At 41.4% G+C, this 19,408-nt stretch overlaps 2 protein-coding genes across 3 annotated transcripts; both read right to left on the reverse strand.

Annotated features, from left to right (window-relative positions):
* Positions 1-29: 29 nt before the first annotated feature.
* On the reverse strand, positions 30-16,709 carry Kdn (citrate synthase). Of its 2 annotated transcripts, none has more exons than XM_071784493.1 (4): positions 16,521-16,709; positions 3,955-4,110; positions 2,140-3,063; positions 30-1,927 (listed from the first exon to the last, which is right to left on the reverse strand). In XM_071784493.1, exons 1-4 carry the CDS (start codon positions 16,563-16,565, stop codon positions 1,661-1,663), a joined length of 1,392 nt encoding a protein of 463 aa, XP_071640594.1. In that variant the 5' UTR covers positions 16,566-16,709; the 3' UTR covers positions 30-1,660. The 2 variants fall into 2 exon arrangements, with proteins under 2 accessions (XP_071640594.1, XP_071640595.1); XM_071784494.1 differs by lacking the exon at positions 16,521-16,709 and adding an exon at positions 16,054-16,231.
* A 281-nt stretch (positions 16,710-16,990) lies between these two features.
* On the reverse strand, positions 16,991-19,370 carry LOC139816773 (methylenetetrahydrofolate reductase (NADPH)). The gene is given in 6 exon segments (XM_071784510.1): positions 16,991-17,192; positions 17,288-17,610; positions 17,725-17,885; positions 18,441-18,667; positions 18,946-19,168; positions 19,171-19,370. Coding segments are annotated over 6 exon segments (1,056 nt in total). The 5' UTR covers positions 19,232-19,370; the 3' UTR covers positions 16,991-17,131.
* Between the last annotated feature and the right edge of the window lie 38 nt (positions 19,371-19,408).

Raw genomic sequence — 19,408 nt, forward strand, 5'->3', positions numbered from 1 at the left:
TCGAAAGAGGAAGCATCTGTTAGCCACGGTTACCTTTTGATCCATTTATTTTCACATTCGTTATAAATAATGTATACACACACTCATTCATTCTTATAACAGTGGGTCCACCACTGGTCATGCTCCTTAATTTTACACTGAATCGCGGCGATTTTTCTCGCCACACAATGCGACCGAGCAGCATCTCGGCCGTCCGATGAGACTAAACGCTATTTTTAAGTCTGCTTGATCACTTTCTGAATCATTGCTCGCTGTTAAGTATTCTGCAACTACTGCAACTCGCGAATTTCTTTTGCCATTCTACAATCAGTTAGAATAAACTTCCTGAGGGAGGTGGGATAGTAAACTAAATGGCCGAGAGATCTACATTTGAGCTAATTGGCACGTTCGCCTTTTGACGTTCCGTTGCCGGCTATTACCTTGAAAATCTATCTTCTAATCGCGAAAATTCGATATCGTTTTTGCCGCTGTAAAATCCGATGAATTTTCAAAGAAATTAGCCTGATCGAAAAAAAATATGTGATACACGCCCGGGCAGTGCGCTTCTCATATGACGAGGCAAGACAACGTTACAGTTCCTAATTCATGTCATTGCATATCCCAGACAACGCAAAAGTGAGACATCGAAAAGTCGTCAGAATGACATTCAAACTGAATTAGACTATTTTTAGGACGCCTCAACGATGTTTCTTGAATGTTTACGTTGCACGATGAATCTAGATCTCGAGTCGCTATTTTCCACTGCCTTTACGTCGCTGAGCTAACACATTAACTATCGCCGTAGATTTTGCGCCGTTGCTTCTAAATTTCTAGCGGTAGTCACCGTGTTGCTTTGTATTGAGCGATAACTTTATATGTACAATAATTCATCTATTTCTGACGCGATTCTCTATCTTGTGTGTGTTTCTATAAATAATAAATTCCAGAAGACAGTTTTTAGACATTTAAGAGACATTTAGAAACATCTAAAAATCTTAATACTTAGATGTCTAAAAGCCATCCTCTGGATTTCTTTCACTATCTTGGGTTTTCTCGCAATTTTGGCAGTTTTCACTATTGGACCAATCTATGTTTTCCAGTTATATAAGCAGCTATTACGTTGCGAGAATACCCCATTTAAGTCTGTTCCCGCAATTGATACTTCGTAAGAATCATGTACTTCAAACAATCATATTAATCACACTATATGCCAATTATATGATGTATCAATATATATATGTATGTAATAATCATTCATAATTAATTAATATAATGTGTCTGTGTAATTAATATGTCTGTTTGTCGTCGCTCCATATTGAAAAGTATCGACAACAGGAAGAGAATGCAAATTCCGCCTCATTGACGCGGGACGTTGATGTGTCTGCTCTTAATAATTCTACATTTACATAATACATTATTAGACGTAATTATTTGTCGTGTTTAATACCTAGCCTTGTGTCTCTTTCATTCTCTCTCGCTCTCTCGTTCATTCGCTCTCTTCCATTCGCACTATCGTTTGCTCGATAAGGCGCGGGCTCGTTGAGGTGTCTCGAGGTCGGTATCAAAATGATATCCTATCAAAATTCCGGCGCCGCGGTCGATGCTCAAGCTCGAGATCAGGACGACGAGACTTCGAGGTGATGTTGATAATTGATCATTGATTCAGAGTGATAGACGGTCCTTAAGCCTTGACGGCCTTCATGAGGAGTTCGGTACTGAGGGATTTAGGCCTCTCAATGGGCAGTCCTAGGGCGCGATCCCAAACAAGGGAGGCGAGCACGCCCAACGCGCGCGACACGCCGAACAGGACCGTGTAGTAATTCATCTCTTTCATGCCGTAGTACTGCAGCAGCACGCCCGAGTGCGCGTCTACGTTCGGCCACGGGTTCTTCACCTTGCCAGTTTCCAGCAAGATCGGTGGCACCACCTTATACACTTGTGCAACAAGCTGTAAAAGAGAAAATATATTGACATTGATATCAAAATCTAACGTGGAATTAAATCAGAATAATGCTATTGAATTCCGAATATATGCAACGTCAAAAAGAATGAAATATTCCGAGAGGTCTAAAGTTAATTTTCTCAATCTTTATAGCAATATTCTTAAATACTTCAAAATCTTTCTACTATATTCAGAACACTCTGCAACGCGTGATTTACCTTGAACAACGGATCGTCCGGCAAATGTTTCAGCGCAAACTCTCTCTGGCAGGTGTACCTCGGATCAGTCTTCCTGAGTACGGCGTGTCCGTAACCGGGCACGACTTGGCCACTCTTTAGCGTATTCCAGATGAACTCCTTCAGTTTGTCGTCGCTCGGACTGTCGCCGACTTGACCGCGCAGTTTCTCCAACCACACCAGTACTTCCTGATTCGCCAAACCGTGCAATGGCCCGGCTAGACCATTCATACCGGCAGAGAAGGATAGGTACGGGTCCGACAAGGCAGATCCCACCAAGTGGGTGGTGTGGGCGGACACGTTACCACCCTCGTGATCCGAATGAATCGTCAGGTAGAGGCGCATCAGCTCAATAAACTGTGGATTGTCATAGCCGAGCATGTTGGCGAAGTTCCAGGACCAATCCCTACCGGCGTCGACAGAGCCCAAACCCTTGCCGCCCTTGTAGATGTTGCGGTAGATGGTGGCGGCGACCACTGGCAGCTTGGCGATCAGATTCATCGAGTCTTCGTACACGCTTTCCCAGAACTTGCTCTTGTGCACGCCCTTGTTGTACGCCTTAACGAACTCGCTCTCGCTGTTCAGCAACGTGATCGCCGCGGAGAACTGTGTCATCGGATGTAAGGTCTTGGGGAAGTTATTGAGGGCCTTGACCACATGCTCGGGCAACGAGCTCCTGGACGCCCATTCCTGCGAGATGGCCTTCACTTGCGTATCCGTGGGTACGTCGCCGGTGATCAGCAGCCAGAAGAGACCCTCCGGGAGTGGTTCCGCACCACCGGCTGCCTTCGGGAGGAGTTTCTGGCACTCGGGGATCGACTTACCGCGGAAGCGAATGCCCTCCTCCGGATCCAACACCGACGGCTCCCACACAAGGCCCTTGATGCCGCGCATGCCACCGTACATCTGTGTATTAAAAAAAAAGCATGTTAGTGCATGTTTGACTGAGAGCATTTTATATAGCAATACAATGAAAACTATAAACCCCATTGCAAATATCAATTATTTTCGATTAAACTTTCCTCGGCTGCCTAGATCCTCTAAGACTCTTAGGTTCATTGTAATCAAATTTAATAATGTTAATAAAAGATTAATGTCAAATTAACATATATATTTATTAAAATTTGTTTTAATATTTATATATTAATATTTAAATTTCTCGATAATCTCATTCATGAGTGATCGCTAACTTTTTCCATTTATTAATTAATACTAATGATATTCTGAGACAGCTAGGCCTATACTTAAAAGATATCATTAACGTCGTGGCCATTAGTACATTAATTAATCATGCAGATATTGGCAATGAGTAAAAATAGGCACACAGAGCGATGAATGAGGTCTTCATGCGCGACAAGTGAGATTGTCACATGCGAGCCGGCGGCGGCGGCGGCTCGTTCGATGACGATTAATCGTCATGCGCTGCATTCGGCTGATAACCGGCGAAAAAAAAATTACGCTGCTTATTGACACCGCATGCGACGATCAGAAATTCAACGCGTTACGGTTATCATGATCACATAGCAAGCACGCGGACTTGCGCGTCTTATCGAGCAGAGTATTCTTCAGGCTGGTAACAAATAAAAGCTCGTCGTATCTTCCCTTATCGACCGGAAATTTACGATTGTTAATGATAATTATAAATATCATTACCGTGCTAAATTCAATCGCGATAAAAAAATGTTAATTGAAGACGGTAGTAATACGTGCAGGCCTTATCTCTTTCCTATCTAAGAAAGCAAGATTTTGTAAAAACAATTCTGTCTTTAATCAAATTTAAAATTAGTTAAAACATACCATGTCAACGGTGACCTCTCCGACTTTGGTGGCTCCATGATTCTTACGAAAGGCTTTGACCCGCTCCTGTTCCCTCGGAATTCTGTCGGTGAGAACCTTCTTAAGATCCGTGGACGCATCTGTGAGCTGCCGCACGAAGATCGTCGACGTTATTTTCTGGAAAGAAAAGAAAAATTATAATTAATAGTTGCTGAAAATAAAGCAAAAGGTAGAAGAAGGAATTAAAGCCGATAATTTCAGATATAAGTACAGATATAAGCAAAAGCTATTCGAACGTACTAAAATTAAGCAAATTAAGTAAAAATTATATCATGCGATATTAGATTGACGAAAAAAATCTTATCTTCTTTTTAAATAGATGGTTTTTATTAAGTGTAAAATAATGATATATTCAATAAGGACGGAATAATGAAGCTACTTGAAAGACGGGAGGAAGTAGTCGAAAAAACCGATTTGTTGAATAAAATGTTACGTACAAAATTAGTTTTTTAATCCTTAAAAAAAAAAACCTGTTGTCCAATAAATTAAATTACACAATTTCTACAACTTTTTCTATATGAAACATTCGATAGGCTTGACACACACATTTAAAATAAATGCATCTTTTTCCGATTGTTTCTCAGACCACGAACTTCTAGCAACTTTTTTTTGTTTTCCGTTCTCTCGCGGAACATCCATTGAGTGACGTACGCATTGTGTAAAGAATCGTCACGGTGGAAACACATGCGGATTACGTAAAAGCGCCAAACCGTTAACAATCGCATTTGTCAATGATGCACGCGCGAGTCTTCGCATTGATAAATTACGATTTCGTAACGCTGGGACAGGAAACGGATCCTGAAGACGGCGATTTTTTCACAGAACTGTCTCGTGCAATTTATAAAATTCATAATATATAAATATTATGACATTTTAGCGATGGATTTAATATTACTTTGTAATTTAATATTAATATTCATAATTTTACTTTAGGGAAGATGCTATTGATGATGATTCTTATATACATCTATTTCTGTGTCTGAGAATGGAAGTTTAGAATAGAAATGGCAAGAGATCGGTTTATTGATCTCCTCATATATTCATTTATCCCTAAAAATTAAAATTTAATAGGAATGGCGAGAATCGAAATTATCAAAAAATTATCTTTAAAATTTTTTTGTTAATTTCTAGTCAATTATATTGTATTGCCAGTTGAATCTAAAGACTTTTGAGAGCATGCGTTACTTATCATATTTTTACACGTGGGATGTCACTACAGAATTATGCGAATTATGAAAACAATAGGTTTTTTTCTGTTAAACTCGTAAATCGGCTGTTGCGTGCGACGAGGAAAAAAAATCTGTAATCGTTTCTCATCTGGACACGCACCATCGAACATCATGAGAAAGAACGACAGATAAGAGATCGCGAGGTTTCGGGGAGGTCATTATCAAACAGAAGCGCCAATGCGTGCCGCTCACGGAAACGCATCGGCAAAGATTAATTCTCCTCGTTCATTCTTTATGAAGGATTAAGTATTTATCGTTATCGTCTTTAACATGATAAATGCCATCTCAATTCAGACCGAGTTTGATCCGGATCGTGGAGCCGGAAAGCCGGAGATTCGGGACTCGCTCCATGTGCGGTGTCTTGCGATTGCAATAAATATAATAAGTCGACAGTAATGTTCGTAATAGTGACGAATAACGATAATGATGATAAAATATAAGTAGTAGCAGCTGTGGGACGAACGGCGATAAGTGGGGCGCGATACGCGACGGAAATATCCAGGCTCTTGTACTTGAAAAAAGAAAAAAGGTGGAAGATCGGGCTATCGTTATCAACGTAATCGCGAATGTGTGGAAGCACGCGCGTGTGGGTGCGTGGACACTGGCGGGCAACGTGATTCCGGATTACGGCACGTTCGACAGATACGCGGATCCGAGATTGCTTAATTCTCTCTTTTTTCCCCTGTCAAACGAAGCGAAAGTCGCGTGATGCGTCCGGAGCCTGGATGCTTATCTTTGCGCAGCCGGGAAGAAAAACTCCTTTTGACGTGGATGTGTGTAAACGTGACGCGGCACTTCGCAAATAATTATAAGCTGAGTTGAAGAGCAGAGTCAAGACGAGAATGTCAACTTAATGGGGTTTAAAGGGTTTTGTCGATCAGAATCTCTCAATTTGTGTACGGAACAAACTTGGGTATTTTTATCGATAGATTAAAGGATTCTCAAAGGATTGTTAAATGACTTGTCAAAGCAATTACGATGTCAATAACGATGTCGGTAGTCTAGTTTAAAAGTTAAACTGTCATACTAAAAGTCTATAAAGATTGTTGAAATTTATTTTCTTGCGGAGCCAATTCCGCTAGACAGCCATAAATTAACTTTTTATCAGTAATTTCCTATCAATATTATTTTTTTACAAGACTACTCGACATAGTATTATACAGCAAAATACGCTGATAAGACAAAAAGAACATTGACAATTAAGGTGTTTGTCTTTTAAAAATAAATTACATGGAGGAATGCTCACGAATGGAAATTTACGCGAAACGCGGCAACAAAGGTAAAAAGTATAGGAAAAAAAAAAACAACGCAACGCAGCATATTGAGACTGGAATGTGGAGTTTCGCGGAATATTTCAATGAGTTTAAATTAAAATATTATATTATATTATATAATTACTAATTTTTAATCCAAAGTTTATGAACAATTCCCTCTGAAAGATAGTCTTAAAATGTCAAAGAAGAAACAAAGTATAATAAATTGATGCACATCATGTCGCGTATCGCCGTAGTGCACCTTTAAATTCGAGGGGCTCGGTTCAAAGATCGAGTTTCTCGTCGCGCGCTCTTATCTGTCCGATAAGCGCACGCTCCACGCTAGTCGCTACTTTTTACGTAAACGCGTGGTAACGCGATTACGTAGCGCCGAGGCAATTCGCTCGGCGCGATGCATCATGCATGCACTTGAATGCAATCCGTCGGCGACCTTGACCCTCGCGTGAGAAGCGCGAATAGTGTCCTCTCGACGGGACATTCTCGGATTCTCGCGGCGTGATCTCGATCAACGTTCAGAAAAGATTCGGACAAAGCTTCGCCGAGAGATGATTAATTGAACAAGCTACTTAATGTGCGATTCGATATATTCAATTTCCGTATAGTTTGATTTCTTAAGAAAAGTTCAAGCAATACAAATATGCCAACGATAATACTTTTGCGGCCAAGCATTGTCGTTAGGCAGAAATCTGGGCAGCGAGCCAATGGCACGGCTAAAAATAAAAGGACTACGGTTTGACGTGCAATTCGGGTTACCGTGCGCGACGCGAGCGTGATAAGAGGATCGATGCCAAAGTGTCGGAAAAATTCTAGTCCCCTCCACAAAAAAATACAACGATTCTTCGTATACTTATTCCCAGAAGTATGCAAAAGCCATTTTACATCTTCAAGATAAGAAATTTAGAAGTGAGGAATACAACAGAGAGAAATAAAGCACGATAGTAACGATAATTTTCATCGCCTGCGATAATCTGCCGTATATTCTCAATCGCGTAATTATAATCGCCTCAATCTTTAATTAACGGAGACGGCTATTCGAGGACGCGTCAAAAATATCAGCGTAACTTCCTATTTTTTCATGAATCGAGAAGCACTTATCGACTTATCAAGATTCAGTTCTGCGGATAACACTTGGACGAGCCGCGAATCGATTGAATGACAATTGGAGAGCGCTCGGTCTTCGAGGGTCAATCAAATGCGCCCGGCCCGGCAAATACGATTAACCCTTTAAAATATGCGTTTAACCTCCTCAATCCCGCGGAACAATTGATGGTAATCGCATTAGGAGGGACAACATATCCGCCGCGCGACGCGCGCTCAAGTAGGTATGCGATGAAGAAATAGACTGAGGCTCGCGTGTCAACCTGCCATCCAACTTCTCACCCTCCAGCAGATGCATCGCGATCACGAAATGCGAGATCGGTATCGGGTTGAACTGCGCAACAATATCGATGCTTATTGCGTGGAAGATAACGTCGCGGATATAGACGTGAGTTAACTTTTGCGTATCAAAATGCACACGGTTCGTTTTTCAGTAGCAGACTCCGATTGCGAGTGTGTGAAAAAGCTACAGAGTCGATATAACACAATGCAGTACAATTTCGGTACTGTTCTGCATATGTGTGATATAACGTAACAAGAAACATTGAAAAAAAAATTTAGTGAAATATGAGGCCGACCAGACTTACGAATAATAGCAGCTGATAAAATTTTCAATGAGTCTGGGTCTTCTCGGCGGGTGATAACGAATAAGTTTAGTCTCGCGGGGGTAAAGTTCACTGTGTAACTTCTCGCGAGTATATGGATTATAGTCTTGCACTTATGTGACATAATTATAAATTATATAAATTCACTAAAAGTGACTTTTTTGTAATTACTGATTTTTTTTATCTATCACGTTCGGGTTTGTATCTTCAAATCACATCTCCGTCGCTGACAATAAAATTGCACTGTGTATATTAGGCAAGAGTACAGATGCCATTTTTAAATCCGCGGTTCTTAAAATAATATTAAGTTAAATGACGAGATGTGTTAAAAAGCAGCGTTGAATATATAAAAAAAAATAATAATAATTTATTCACCGTGTAGTTTTAAATGCCAATCGCACACAGGTAGGTGGCGATAAAAAATTCGTACATTAAAACTCCTCGCGCTTTTCGGCAGATTGAATTACATGTTTTGTAATTATATACATTGTGCAATAAATGTCAGCTTCATTTGTGTCATCCGGAAGACGAATGATAAGAGCTTCCAACACTCACACGTACGCGCATGCATTCTCTGGGCATATGTCGCGGCGTCGGCGCCACCGACACGTGGCAAATTCTTTTTTAGGAAATCGATCATTACTAAATTTAATCGTGTCCCTGAAGAAAAAATTTCCTAATACTTTCTTTTTTTACATCTGAGGAGAGAAATTCTACGAGCTGACGTACATACCTACACATATCTTGTGTATAACAAAAGTATCTCGATATATTCGTATTGAGATAAAAATCTTGCGATGTTGAGATACGATGATATAACGAAGTGATTCACGTCGTACTTCTAGAAATGTAAATCGAACGAGGCAAAAGTAACGAGACATAATAAAGACGTCTCCTCTCACTTATTATCACGTCAATAGACGCATCGATCATGTTGACTGTCAATGATAAGCCGTACAACTCGCGCATCGATGACGATCCCCGCGAGGGTATACGAGTACAATAGGTTTCTGGTTCGCGGGCTCGTCGCTGCCCCAGGACGGCGGGATTATCGTCCCACATGTGCTGACCGATACATTGACACATTTGACGTCATTTTATGGACCGTCACTTTGTACTCGCTTACTCACGTCCGCGATTATCTCCTTTCGCGCGTATAAAACCACTTCCGATCGTAAAAATTCAATTGTCGTGGAACGGGATCGAGATATATCGTCCGCTCAGATAAGGAGTAGGATTCGCGCACTCTCAATAATCCGCGACCTCGTACTATATTTCTTACGAGGATAAATCAGACTGCTCTTAGTTTTTTTTCTCGTATATAGATTAATATCATCAAGTCCAATTAAACGATCCAGAAAAGTCCAGCTTGTTAAATCATTCGTTGTAAATCATTTTAAACCATTTAAATTATTATTACAAAGTTTAACCTTCGAAACAATTTCAGTTTGGAGAGACTCTTCAGTTGCAGAGATAATTCTATGAATTATCGATATTTTACACTACGCATAGAAAGAGACAATTTATCTCATATTCCTGTATATACTGTCACCAGTTGCCACCGCATATATTTAAACTGTATCTTACTGCGGGATATCTTTATCGTTGGACTTTGGGTACATGTAGGACGTCAACAATTTCGCGACTCGTCTGCGCGACCAGATCCAGACTTGAACCGGCGATCGGCGATCGCCGTGAGCGTGATTTAATTACGGTATCGGGGGAAAAAACCGAACCTCGCGCTTTCACAGATGGGCATTATCCTCGGGAAAATCAATATATCGGTCCGACGCTATTTCGGGATTAATCTACCACCGCGCGTGCTGAATTCTTCATGAAAGCTATACGATCCGGCCTGTTTATCCGACTGACACGATTGCCCCGTTTCCCCCCCTCGTAAACCCTTTCATCGCGGAATATTAAGTCGCTTTCTCGAGGTCACTGAGATACCAGAAAAGAATATGTCGCGGTTGTAACACATAACGTTCCATGAAAATCACAGAAATTAGCATACATTAACATACATTACGTGTTACCGATAAATGCACCTCGGTGTACATACATTTCATGACGTAGCGAAATAAGTAATCAAGAACGATACGTCTAAAAAGGTTAGAGTTATACGCGGTGTGAAATATACGTTATCTAAGTGTACAAATGAAGTTGACGAATCTATTGTAATAGAGCGTGTCTTCATTTACATTTTGAAAGTAAAAAGTCCGCGAGTGCGATTATAATTCCTAGCCGGTTACGCCACACATTCGTGCAAGAAAATCAACCCGGGAACAAAAGTGGAAGTACCAAGGTAACCCCAACCGGTTTGCCGACCAAGGTCACAGATCACAGACCTCGTTCAGGTTCGAGTCCTTTCCTCGGTACGAATCTGGATTATGTGGCGCGCGAGTTTTCCGCGAGAGTTTACTTCTTTGAAAGAAATTCGAAGAAAAAGTCATATCGTTAAATGTTAAGAAGTAAGAAGTTCGAGAAGAATATAAAAAATAGAGATAACAAATAGAATTAAAAGATTCTAACGATAGAACGAACGTCCTAATTTCTCGGTGCGTTTGATAATTAAGTAAAGTTCTCAAAATCCTTTTACTCGCAAATTCTTTCCCGAACAATTGTGAGTAAAATAACGACTGGTTTCACGGGGAAAAAAATACTTTTCCGCGAGTCTACTGTTTCGAATTCATCGCCTTTTCATTACATTCGCTGGAATTCCTCTTTTATTCGTATTCTAGACCGTATAGCGACAAGGTAATAAAGTAAAATTGTTCGCACTCACAATTACGTCACTATACATGTGTTTCTACGTTGTATAGAAATGAAACTACAGGAGATATTAATTTCTTGTACAAAATTTGTTTCTAATTAAAAAAATAATCCAATATAATATGCTATTTATATGTAAGATATATTATTTATTGTTAGATATTATAATGTATTTAAAAAAAAACACTATCGTAACGTAATAGAAAAATTATTAAGGATGAACGTTCCCTTTAGGAAAATAATAGAAAAATGTTACTATTTTTAGAAACATCTTTGTGGCACGAAACCCTTCCGCTCCGATGATAAAGTTAGAATAAGGATTTGACAGGTGATTAAAACTACAAATTCAATAAGAAAACTAATTTACCGGATTGTGTTTGTGACGATTTGACTCGGCTTTAATCAGATCAAGGCGCGCGAACGATACGCCCGATTAATTGTCAGCAAATCATGTGGGCCAGATGTGATAACGGCACTCGTTATCGCCAATTGTGTAATCGGTCCGCTCTGAAGGGCATTACCAATGAAACCCGTCAGTCATGATTATCCCATTCTTCACGCGCCACATAATCGAATGGCGCTAAACGAGCAAGTTGCCTGAGATGTCATTCTTCTTGCATCGCAAGTTTTGGATGTATAAAAAATTCACATTTATCGATATATTCTGACTTAAATTTTTCAAGATTTTTCGTACTCCGAAATTATAATGTGGAATTTTGAAATATTAATCACAATTAATTTTGTGTTGGATTTATCATATGTAGGATTATATATAAAAACAAATAATAAATAATAATTAACGTGATGTAAAATATAAAGTGATGTGACAAAATGTACTTTAGTCACGTATGCACTTGTTTCTCTCGCGACAAAACAACACGTCACCGGGTAGCAATGTAATTTCGGCAGCTCGCTGTCGTAAGGTATGCAAACGCAATTTTTATCGCGCAACAGCAGTAAATTACAGAACACTCGCTGGCTCAGAACATATGCGCCAATATTTAACCGCGTCCTTAATAACCAAAGCGAGATAACATCTTCCGTTATCGCTGAGTTGATATTTGCATTAAACAAAGAAAGATTAGGGTTCTTAAACATTTTTTTAAATTACATATGTAAATACACACATATACATATATTGTGTGTGTATTTATGTGTGCACTACTACAATCGTAAACGAAAAATAAACGATATTGTAGTTTTGACCGATTAATAGTCCTCAATACAACTTTCCTATAATGCGTCAAGTAAGAATATATGAATCGATTTGCATGCAGCAAACACTCGCTCCTCTCTCTCTTGCACTCGCTCCCACCCTCTCTCTCTGTTTCTCTAAGGCTTTTAATTTTAACACTGTGACATAACTGAGGCCGTTCAAAATAGCATTATCGTATTCACGTTAATCCCGAATCGAATTGTGCTGGTTACTATTTGAGAAACTCCACAGTTAATTTTAACTGCCGAGTGTTTTGTAAAAAAAAAACCTCTTCGTCACGGCTCGTCGAGGATGTAATAGATTTGTAAGGAGGGAAAAAAAGCTGCTTTGCAAAATACCCGATGACAGTAAAACACGCGTTGACATGGAGTCGGGTCAAGTAGAAAGACCTAATAATAAACGACGCGTTCGGGCTTGAAATGAAAGAATCGCCCCTGAAATAGTTCGTTACGCGACAGGCCATCCGTGCATCGTCGGCATTAGGTAACAGGTGTGATGTATATACAGCCCCACGACAAGAAAATTACGTCAAGCCTGCCAAGAATCGTGATATAATAAATTCACTTAGATATCTCCTCGAGTCTCATTAGTTCCTCATTCATTATTCAGATATTCAATATAGATAAATATTTAAAAATCTGTAACATGATTAATGACCTACAAGTCTAACGAAAAGAAAAAAAAACAACTCGGTGAATTCGTTTGAGTAACTTCCTTAGAATCGCGCGATTTTTCGAGACGCGAGTACTCGCGGTCCGGAATCTCGACCGGTGACGTAAGCCCGGGCCTATCTTAAATATAGAGATTTTTGATTGATCCTCGGGGAGAGTCTCGACCCTCGGGGATGACTTAGCGATCAAGGCAACTTGACCTAGTTAGGACGCCAGATGCGGGACCGGCAGAGTTACGGCCGATGTGGATTACGGGGGCAGCAGGGCGAAGGCGGCGGATTTCGGCCTCGAAATTGCCCGCGCTAAAATTAGCCCAGCGTCTTGCAAAACCGCTCAATGGACATTCTGCGCCGGCGAGACGAAGGGGAGAACCGAGTCGAGTACCGCGCTCTTGTTGCATGCCACGTGCGTATATAAAACTCCGCTTCACGTGTGCGCGCGCGTTGTGTAACGCCGATATTTTCTCATTAGGAGTACGGAAAGGCAAAAACCTCGTTTTTTCAAGGAAATAGGAATCTACATGATCGTTACGTTTGTACGTCACGTCTGCGTGTCTCAAGAGTTCAAACCTCTCGAATAAATTATATTTAAAGATAAGAAGAGATAATAGCTTGAAGAATTATTAGGATTTGTCGGCCGAGCCTGTGGGGCTTCTTATTGTCATTTAATGCGTAGATTATTAAATAATTAGGAAAAATTAGCCACTTCGAACCGAGATATTGATCCTAATTCAATTAGAATACGCCGCTAGGAATTGTCTCGCCCGCCCAGAGCGTCTTCTGTTCTAAAACGTGTCACGACACGTTCGGACTTCGAAGATGCGCGTTGCGAATCGTGTCGCGGACAGGCTACATTTTCTACGCGGCACGGCGGTACAAAAAAGCAGAAGTAGAAGTCTAAAAGCAAAATATGAAAAATTTTTAGACGCACCGGTACGCTGAAAACTTTCGATTTTCGATAACGTGAATATGGGAAACTGGATTTAAATCGTGTGATTTGAGGATTAGGCGATTATCGCATTTAAAATTTAAATGCTTAAAATTATTCTCAGGTATCTTGTAACACGTTTTTCTCGGTCACCCCGTATAGATTGGTTTCGCGAAGTCACGCGACGCGTGTCACTCGGACGAATGCACGCGCGAGTTGATTTCGAACGTGCGTGCGTGCACGAATGTGTCGACGCGTATTGCGTAATCGCGAGTGGAGATCATTTTTACTCGTGCTCGGGGTGGGATCGGAAGTACAAGCTCGAACTCGACCCTCGACCCGGCCTCGACCGCGAGAAATTCGTGAATCCCTCTATTCGCTCTTTCTTGAAAGAAAGAAAGGAGGAAAGAAAGAGAGAGAAACTCAATGCGGGTCTTGTCCCCTGTTAAATCGTGAAATTCCGCGGTACGTTAATTAGAGAGAAAAAAAATATCTGACGTCAGCGTTGCGGTGAAGAGGACTCATCGACTCGCTCGTAGATTCGACCATCTCCGTCTCACGATAGTTTTTCTCTCCCTCGCACTAATATAAATCGTCACCGCGAGAATCCGATTACTTTTTACAAATCCTCTCGTCGTTGTCCGCGCTCGCTGTTTTCGATGCGTCGACGTGAAAAAGAGATATTAGTTTGCATTTCCGATAGCTGACGTTTGCATTTCCGATTACGGATACATGTGCTTGTAAAGTCAAACGCTAAAACCTTGGTATTTCGCTAAAACCTAAAACATTCCTTGGGCAAGAACCGTAATTAATGTCACAATTAATTTCGAATATACAGGTGTATCTTTAGATTTAGAGTCGCGAATGCAGATAGTGCGAGATCGTTCCTACGCAAGCTCTGAGACTATCAGTTGACCGGTGAAAAGAATAATTAGCATAATATGAATATTTATTAAATTCAAGGATCTAGCTCTTTAACTAGTTTTTTAAACTGTGCTACCATTTCATTAACTGCACATGTTAGTTTTTCGTACGGTATTAGGTACAGGTATTATTTCTCTATACTTGAATTAAAATATGTTAAGATATAACACACATATAATGTATAATGTATTTTTTACATTCATTTATATTCATTTTATTAAATATTAAATATATTTATACCACACGCGACAGTTATTATATTTACTCCGAAAATATGACTCATGCTGCCTTTAATTCCCATTACTTTCTATATATATATTGTGGGATTTCCCCCTGTATAAAATATTACTCAAAGATAGAAAAAGATGTCGATGGAGGAAAATTCGCTTTCGCGGACGTCAGAATCCATTTACGTGGATAAATCTGTACCGTTCCTGGGAAGAGCGACTTGATCTCGGGACATTCCCGGTGCATTCTACGGTGTAATGTGCATGCGACGCCGAGTGCATTGCGTGGCGCGTGGCATTGCCTACCCAGTCTACCGCGGATCGATCGACTTAAATGCTCAAAGGCGCAGGGGATCCCCTTATGCAACTCTCTGCAGCACGCCCCTCAGAACTCCAATGCCGAGTTCAATGTCGGAACGGTCGGAACCTTCGATATATCCCAAAAAGAGACGTTCTCCTCGACAGAAAAGATAATTCCTCGATGTACGACGTCGAGGCTGAGCTTCGGTTTTCTGGGACACCGGGTGTGCGCGAGGTTGTGATAATTTCGACGAAACTTCCTAAAAAAAATATTATCAGCAACGAAAAAATGCCTCACGACGTAGTTTTGTCCCGCTCATTATCGGTTCTCTACCTGCTAGGTTCGAGTTTCACGCGAGTCACGCGCAAACACACACATCTCACACACACACACACACACACACACACATATATGACATTGCAGCTAGACAGGCATATATTTACGCCGTAAATATACATGGACACGAATATAAATCGTGACTCTGTTCTGATTTTATTTAAAGAAATTTTAATATGGAGAGAGATTCACTCACTCTTTATCAATATTCATAATAATCGACTGATACTCCTGCAAGGTCACATCACACGCACGCACGCACACGCGTCAAACCGCGGTCTCTTCTCCCCTCCCGCCCTGTCGAAAATGAAAGGTCTACGAATCCACAATGGAGAGTCCCGGCTGTCCCGGTGCGCACACAACGACCAAACACATTCACACACTCACACTACAGCCTCGCATCCTGCATTCCTACACGCGACAGAAGGGACATACACACGTACGATCGAGCACACACACACACACACACGCACATAATACCTTTTTGAAAACCGTCGAATTCGTTTCGGAGCGGACGAGAGGATCCCGTCGAAGGATCGGCTGTGAAATATCGATCGCGGCCGCTCAATCGTCTCTATCGACGAATTCGGAATCCTACTTGCTCGTTCTTTTGTGGGACGGGAGAGAGTTTCGTCGAAAGCCGGTCGATAGAACACCGCGGCCAGCCGTTCGCTGGCGACGAAAACTCGCGGTCGGCGAATCCGCCCCAAATAAACCCCGGAGCCCGGAGGCGGTCGCCGTCTCGTGTTCCGAATCGCGGAATTTCGAATTTCGAACGGCACGTCCGCCCCGGAGTCCTTCTTCAAGTTTTCCTTCGCCGAACAAACGACTGATAAATTCGAAAGCGCGTTGGAACGGCGCGAAACTCCGGCACTCGGGGGCGGAAAAAGAAAAGGGAGCGAGAAAAAGAAAGGGGAGGAAAGGGAGACGGGGGACGAGAGACTCACCTGAACGTCGAGGCAGCGTTTCGGGGTGAAGCGAAAGAGCGCCATTCTTATTATCCTGCGTGGGTTGTATCCTGCGCGGGCGTCCCGTGTCCCGTACCCTCGAACTGTGACCGACTCGATTCGACCGTCTGACTACTCTGACTAATCGACCGACCACGCGGTGCCTGCGGCGCCTCAACTCGACTGGCTCCCGGCCGCGCCGCTCTTGCCGCGGAACGGCGCGGCGCGCGCACGCGCCCAGCGCACCTCGTGGCGCCGAAACGCGGCGCGCTTCAGACCTCAGGCCTCAGGCCGTTCAGGAGCGGCCGCGGACGCGGCGCGACCCGCGCCGAGATTTCCCGACTTATCGGGATGTAATCACCGATATGTTTTTATTCACGGCGTGGAAATTAAAATGTCTCGGTTTATGAAAGCGTTGACATGATTGAATGATCGCAACGAATGATTAAATTAATTAATAATAATTAAAATAAAGCGCACGGATCGATCTTGCGATCGGTCGATTTTATTTTGTTTCGCAAGAAATTAATTGACTTGTATTAACACTCTTTTTTTCTGCCGCTTGATTTGTGACTTTCTTGGAATGTGAATCTAGAGCGTATAGGTTTCCGCTATGAGTTTTCCGCTCCGAGAAATTTTACGCGCTTGCATATTTCCGCCACCAACGATAATCTATAATATATAAATATATATATATAATTACGCGTAGAAAAAATCATTTTCTCAAATTCTAGCTTGAAAGCTCATCCGTTGACGTGTTTTATTACCTGTTTAGCGTGGCAAGATGAAAACCACGCGTTACCCCGCTTCTAATCACGTCCGTAATTATCCGCGTAATTAGGTCGACTGAATATTTCCTCGCCGCTCGATCGTCGTCCTTCATTCGTGCCAAATCGTCTTTAATTTCGACCGGTACGTCGAGCCCGCATATGTCCGTCATTTTCTCCAGACACGCGTGACTCGCTGGCGCGAGGACCTCGGGGAGGATCGGAACTCGAATCCCAATCTCTCGACAATCCCTCACGAAGTCTATCAGGAGCCGAGATTCGAAACATATTTGCGTTATGATAAAATCCGCGCCCGCCTCCACCTGGAAATATTTTAAAATTTGGAATTATTGCTCGGACGAATATATATATTGTCCCCTCTCGCTTGATGAATCATGCTCGATCGCGAGTAACTCGCAACTTCGACGATCATTTACTTTCGCTTTTAGATGATGCAAGTCGAGCTCCTTGGAGGACGACTCCGGGTGCGTTTGCGGATAACCCGCGACGCACACGCAAAACGTGTCGCCAAACTGCTCTCTGATGAAAGCAACCAGATCCGCCGCGTGCTCGAAGTCGCCGTTCTCGGACAACGAATCTGCAAGTCGGCCAAACGTGTACTTTCCCGACAAAACACTTCGGGGAAGAGGCCCGATAAACTCCCAGCTTCAAAGGACCGCGCGGTTTTACTGCGTGAATTCAATTCTCCCAGCTCTGATAATCGCAGACGTGCAATATTGTATCGATCGCGATCGTTTAACGGTACATTAATTGCAAATTGCAACATACGCTTTCGCATCTGCCAGGAGTATTTCGAGCCTACCGGATAACGTATCTCGAAAAATTAAAGAACACATTTCTGGAGTTTCGCCATTGTGAAAGATTCAACGCGATTTGAGAGCGATTTTGGTCAAATTAATTAGTCGGCGATTAATTCGAGACTGCTTGAAATATTTCAGATAATTTATCGTTTCTAATCTAATTTTTCTCCCCATTTATCAGAAAAATTAATTCTATTTATTTATTATTTTTAATTATTATTCTATTTTATGTTAACAAAACACTACAGATATACGTGATTACATAGATAGGTGAGACGATTAATCATCAGAGTTCGGCCGAAAAGCCGTCCTAGAAGTCGACGACTAATTACCTCCTCGCAATACAAATATATTAACTATTCCGAGGGCGAGGGTCTTTTTTAGGATACGGACAACCTCGTCGCGTTTTAGACCCTTAGCTGCTAGATGTAAAAGAGTATTGGGCGGAAAATTCTCCACCAAGTCCAACGGCAGATAGCTATCGTTGCTGGAAGCTGCTTCGTTATGCCACGTTAATGAGTAAAAGAGAGGCGAATACTCTTCCATATCTATGAGAAGTCTGATGTCCATACCATATATAAATATTACATACATTTATTTATATATAAATATAAAAAAAAATATATATATATATATTTTTTTTTTTGTTTTGTTTTTTGTCCTATATCGTCTTCTTGAGAAGCAAAGATTAATATTGTTTTTAAAAACTGTAGGATCTCTCTCTCTCTCTCTCTCTCACATGCACAGTTATAACCTTAATAAAATATCAAACTATCGCGAATCTAAAGTCGAGTCTCTCATATTGTGACTTTACCCGATCTTTTTCATTATACAGACCTTCGGTAAAACGCGCCGGGTTTCCTCGTGGAAACGATTTCGAAGCTACAAAATATTTCATTTTTGTTAATTTTATCTCTTAACGATTGCCGCAGATCCACGACAGTCTTGCGGAGATTCCCGGTATCAAAGCCGTGCACGGAAGGATTGTCCTTGCTGTCATTTGTGTCAGCGTCACTCCTCTCGCACGTGTCCTTCTCGAGAATCAAGTTTTTCATTGTAAATTGGCGATAATCGTGAACTGAAATGTTGACACTTTCATTCCGTGATCCATAATGGCCTGCATATAATTATGTAATGTGCAGAGTGGAGATGCCTCATACAGTGATGTATGTACAGTGTAAAAATGTGTGTGCAATGTTATACATACACATAATAATAATATAAATATAATAGGTATATAATCACTGATTCTTATATCATGAAAAAAAGATGACGTCCATCGATTTCAATTGCTAATCAA

This window comes from Temnothorax longispinosus, chromosome 7, assembly GCF_030848805.1.
Source record: "Temnothorax longispinosus isolate EJ_2023e chromosome 7, Tlon_JGU_v1, whole genome shotgun sequence".
Classification (NCBI taxonomy): Eukaryota; Metazoa; Arthropoda; class Insecta; order Hymenoptera; family Formicidae; genus Temnothorax; species Temnothorax longispinosus.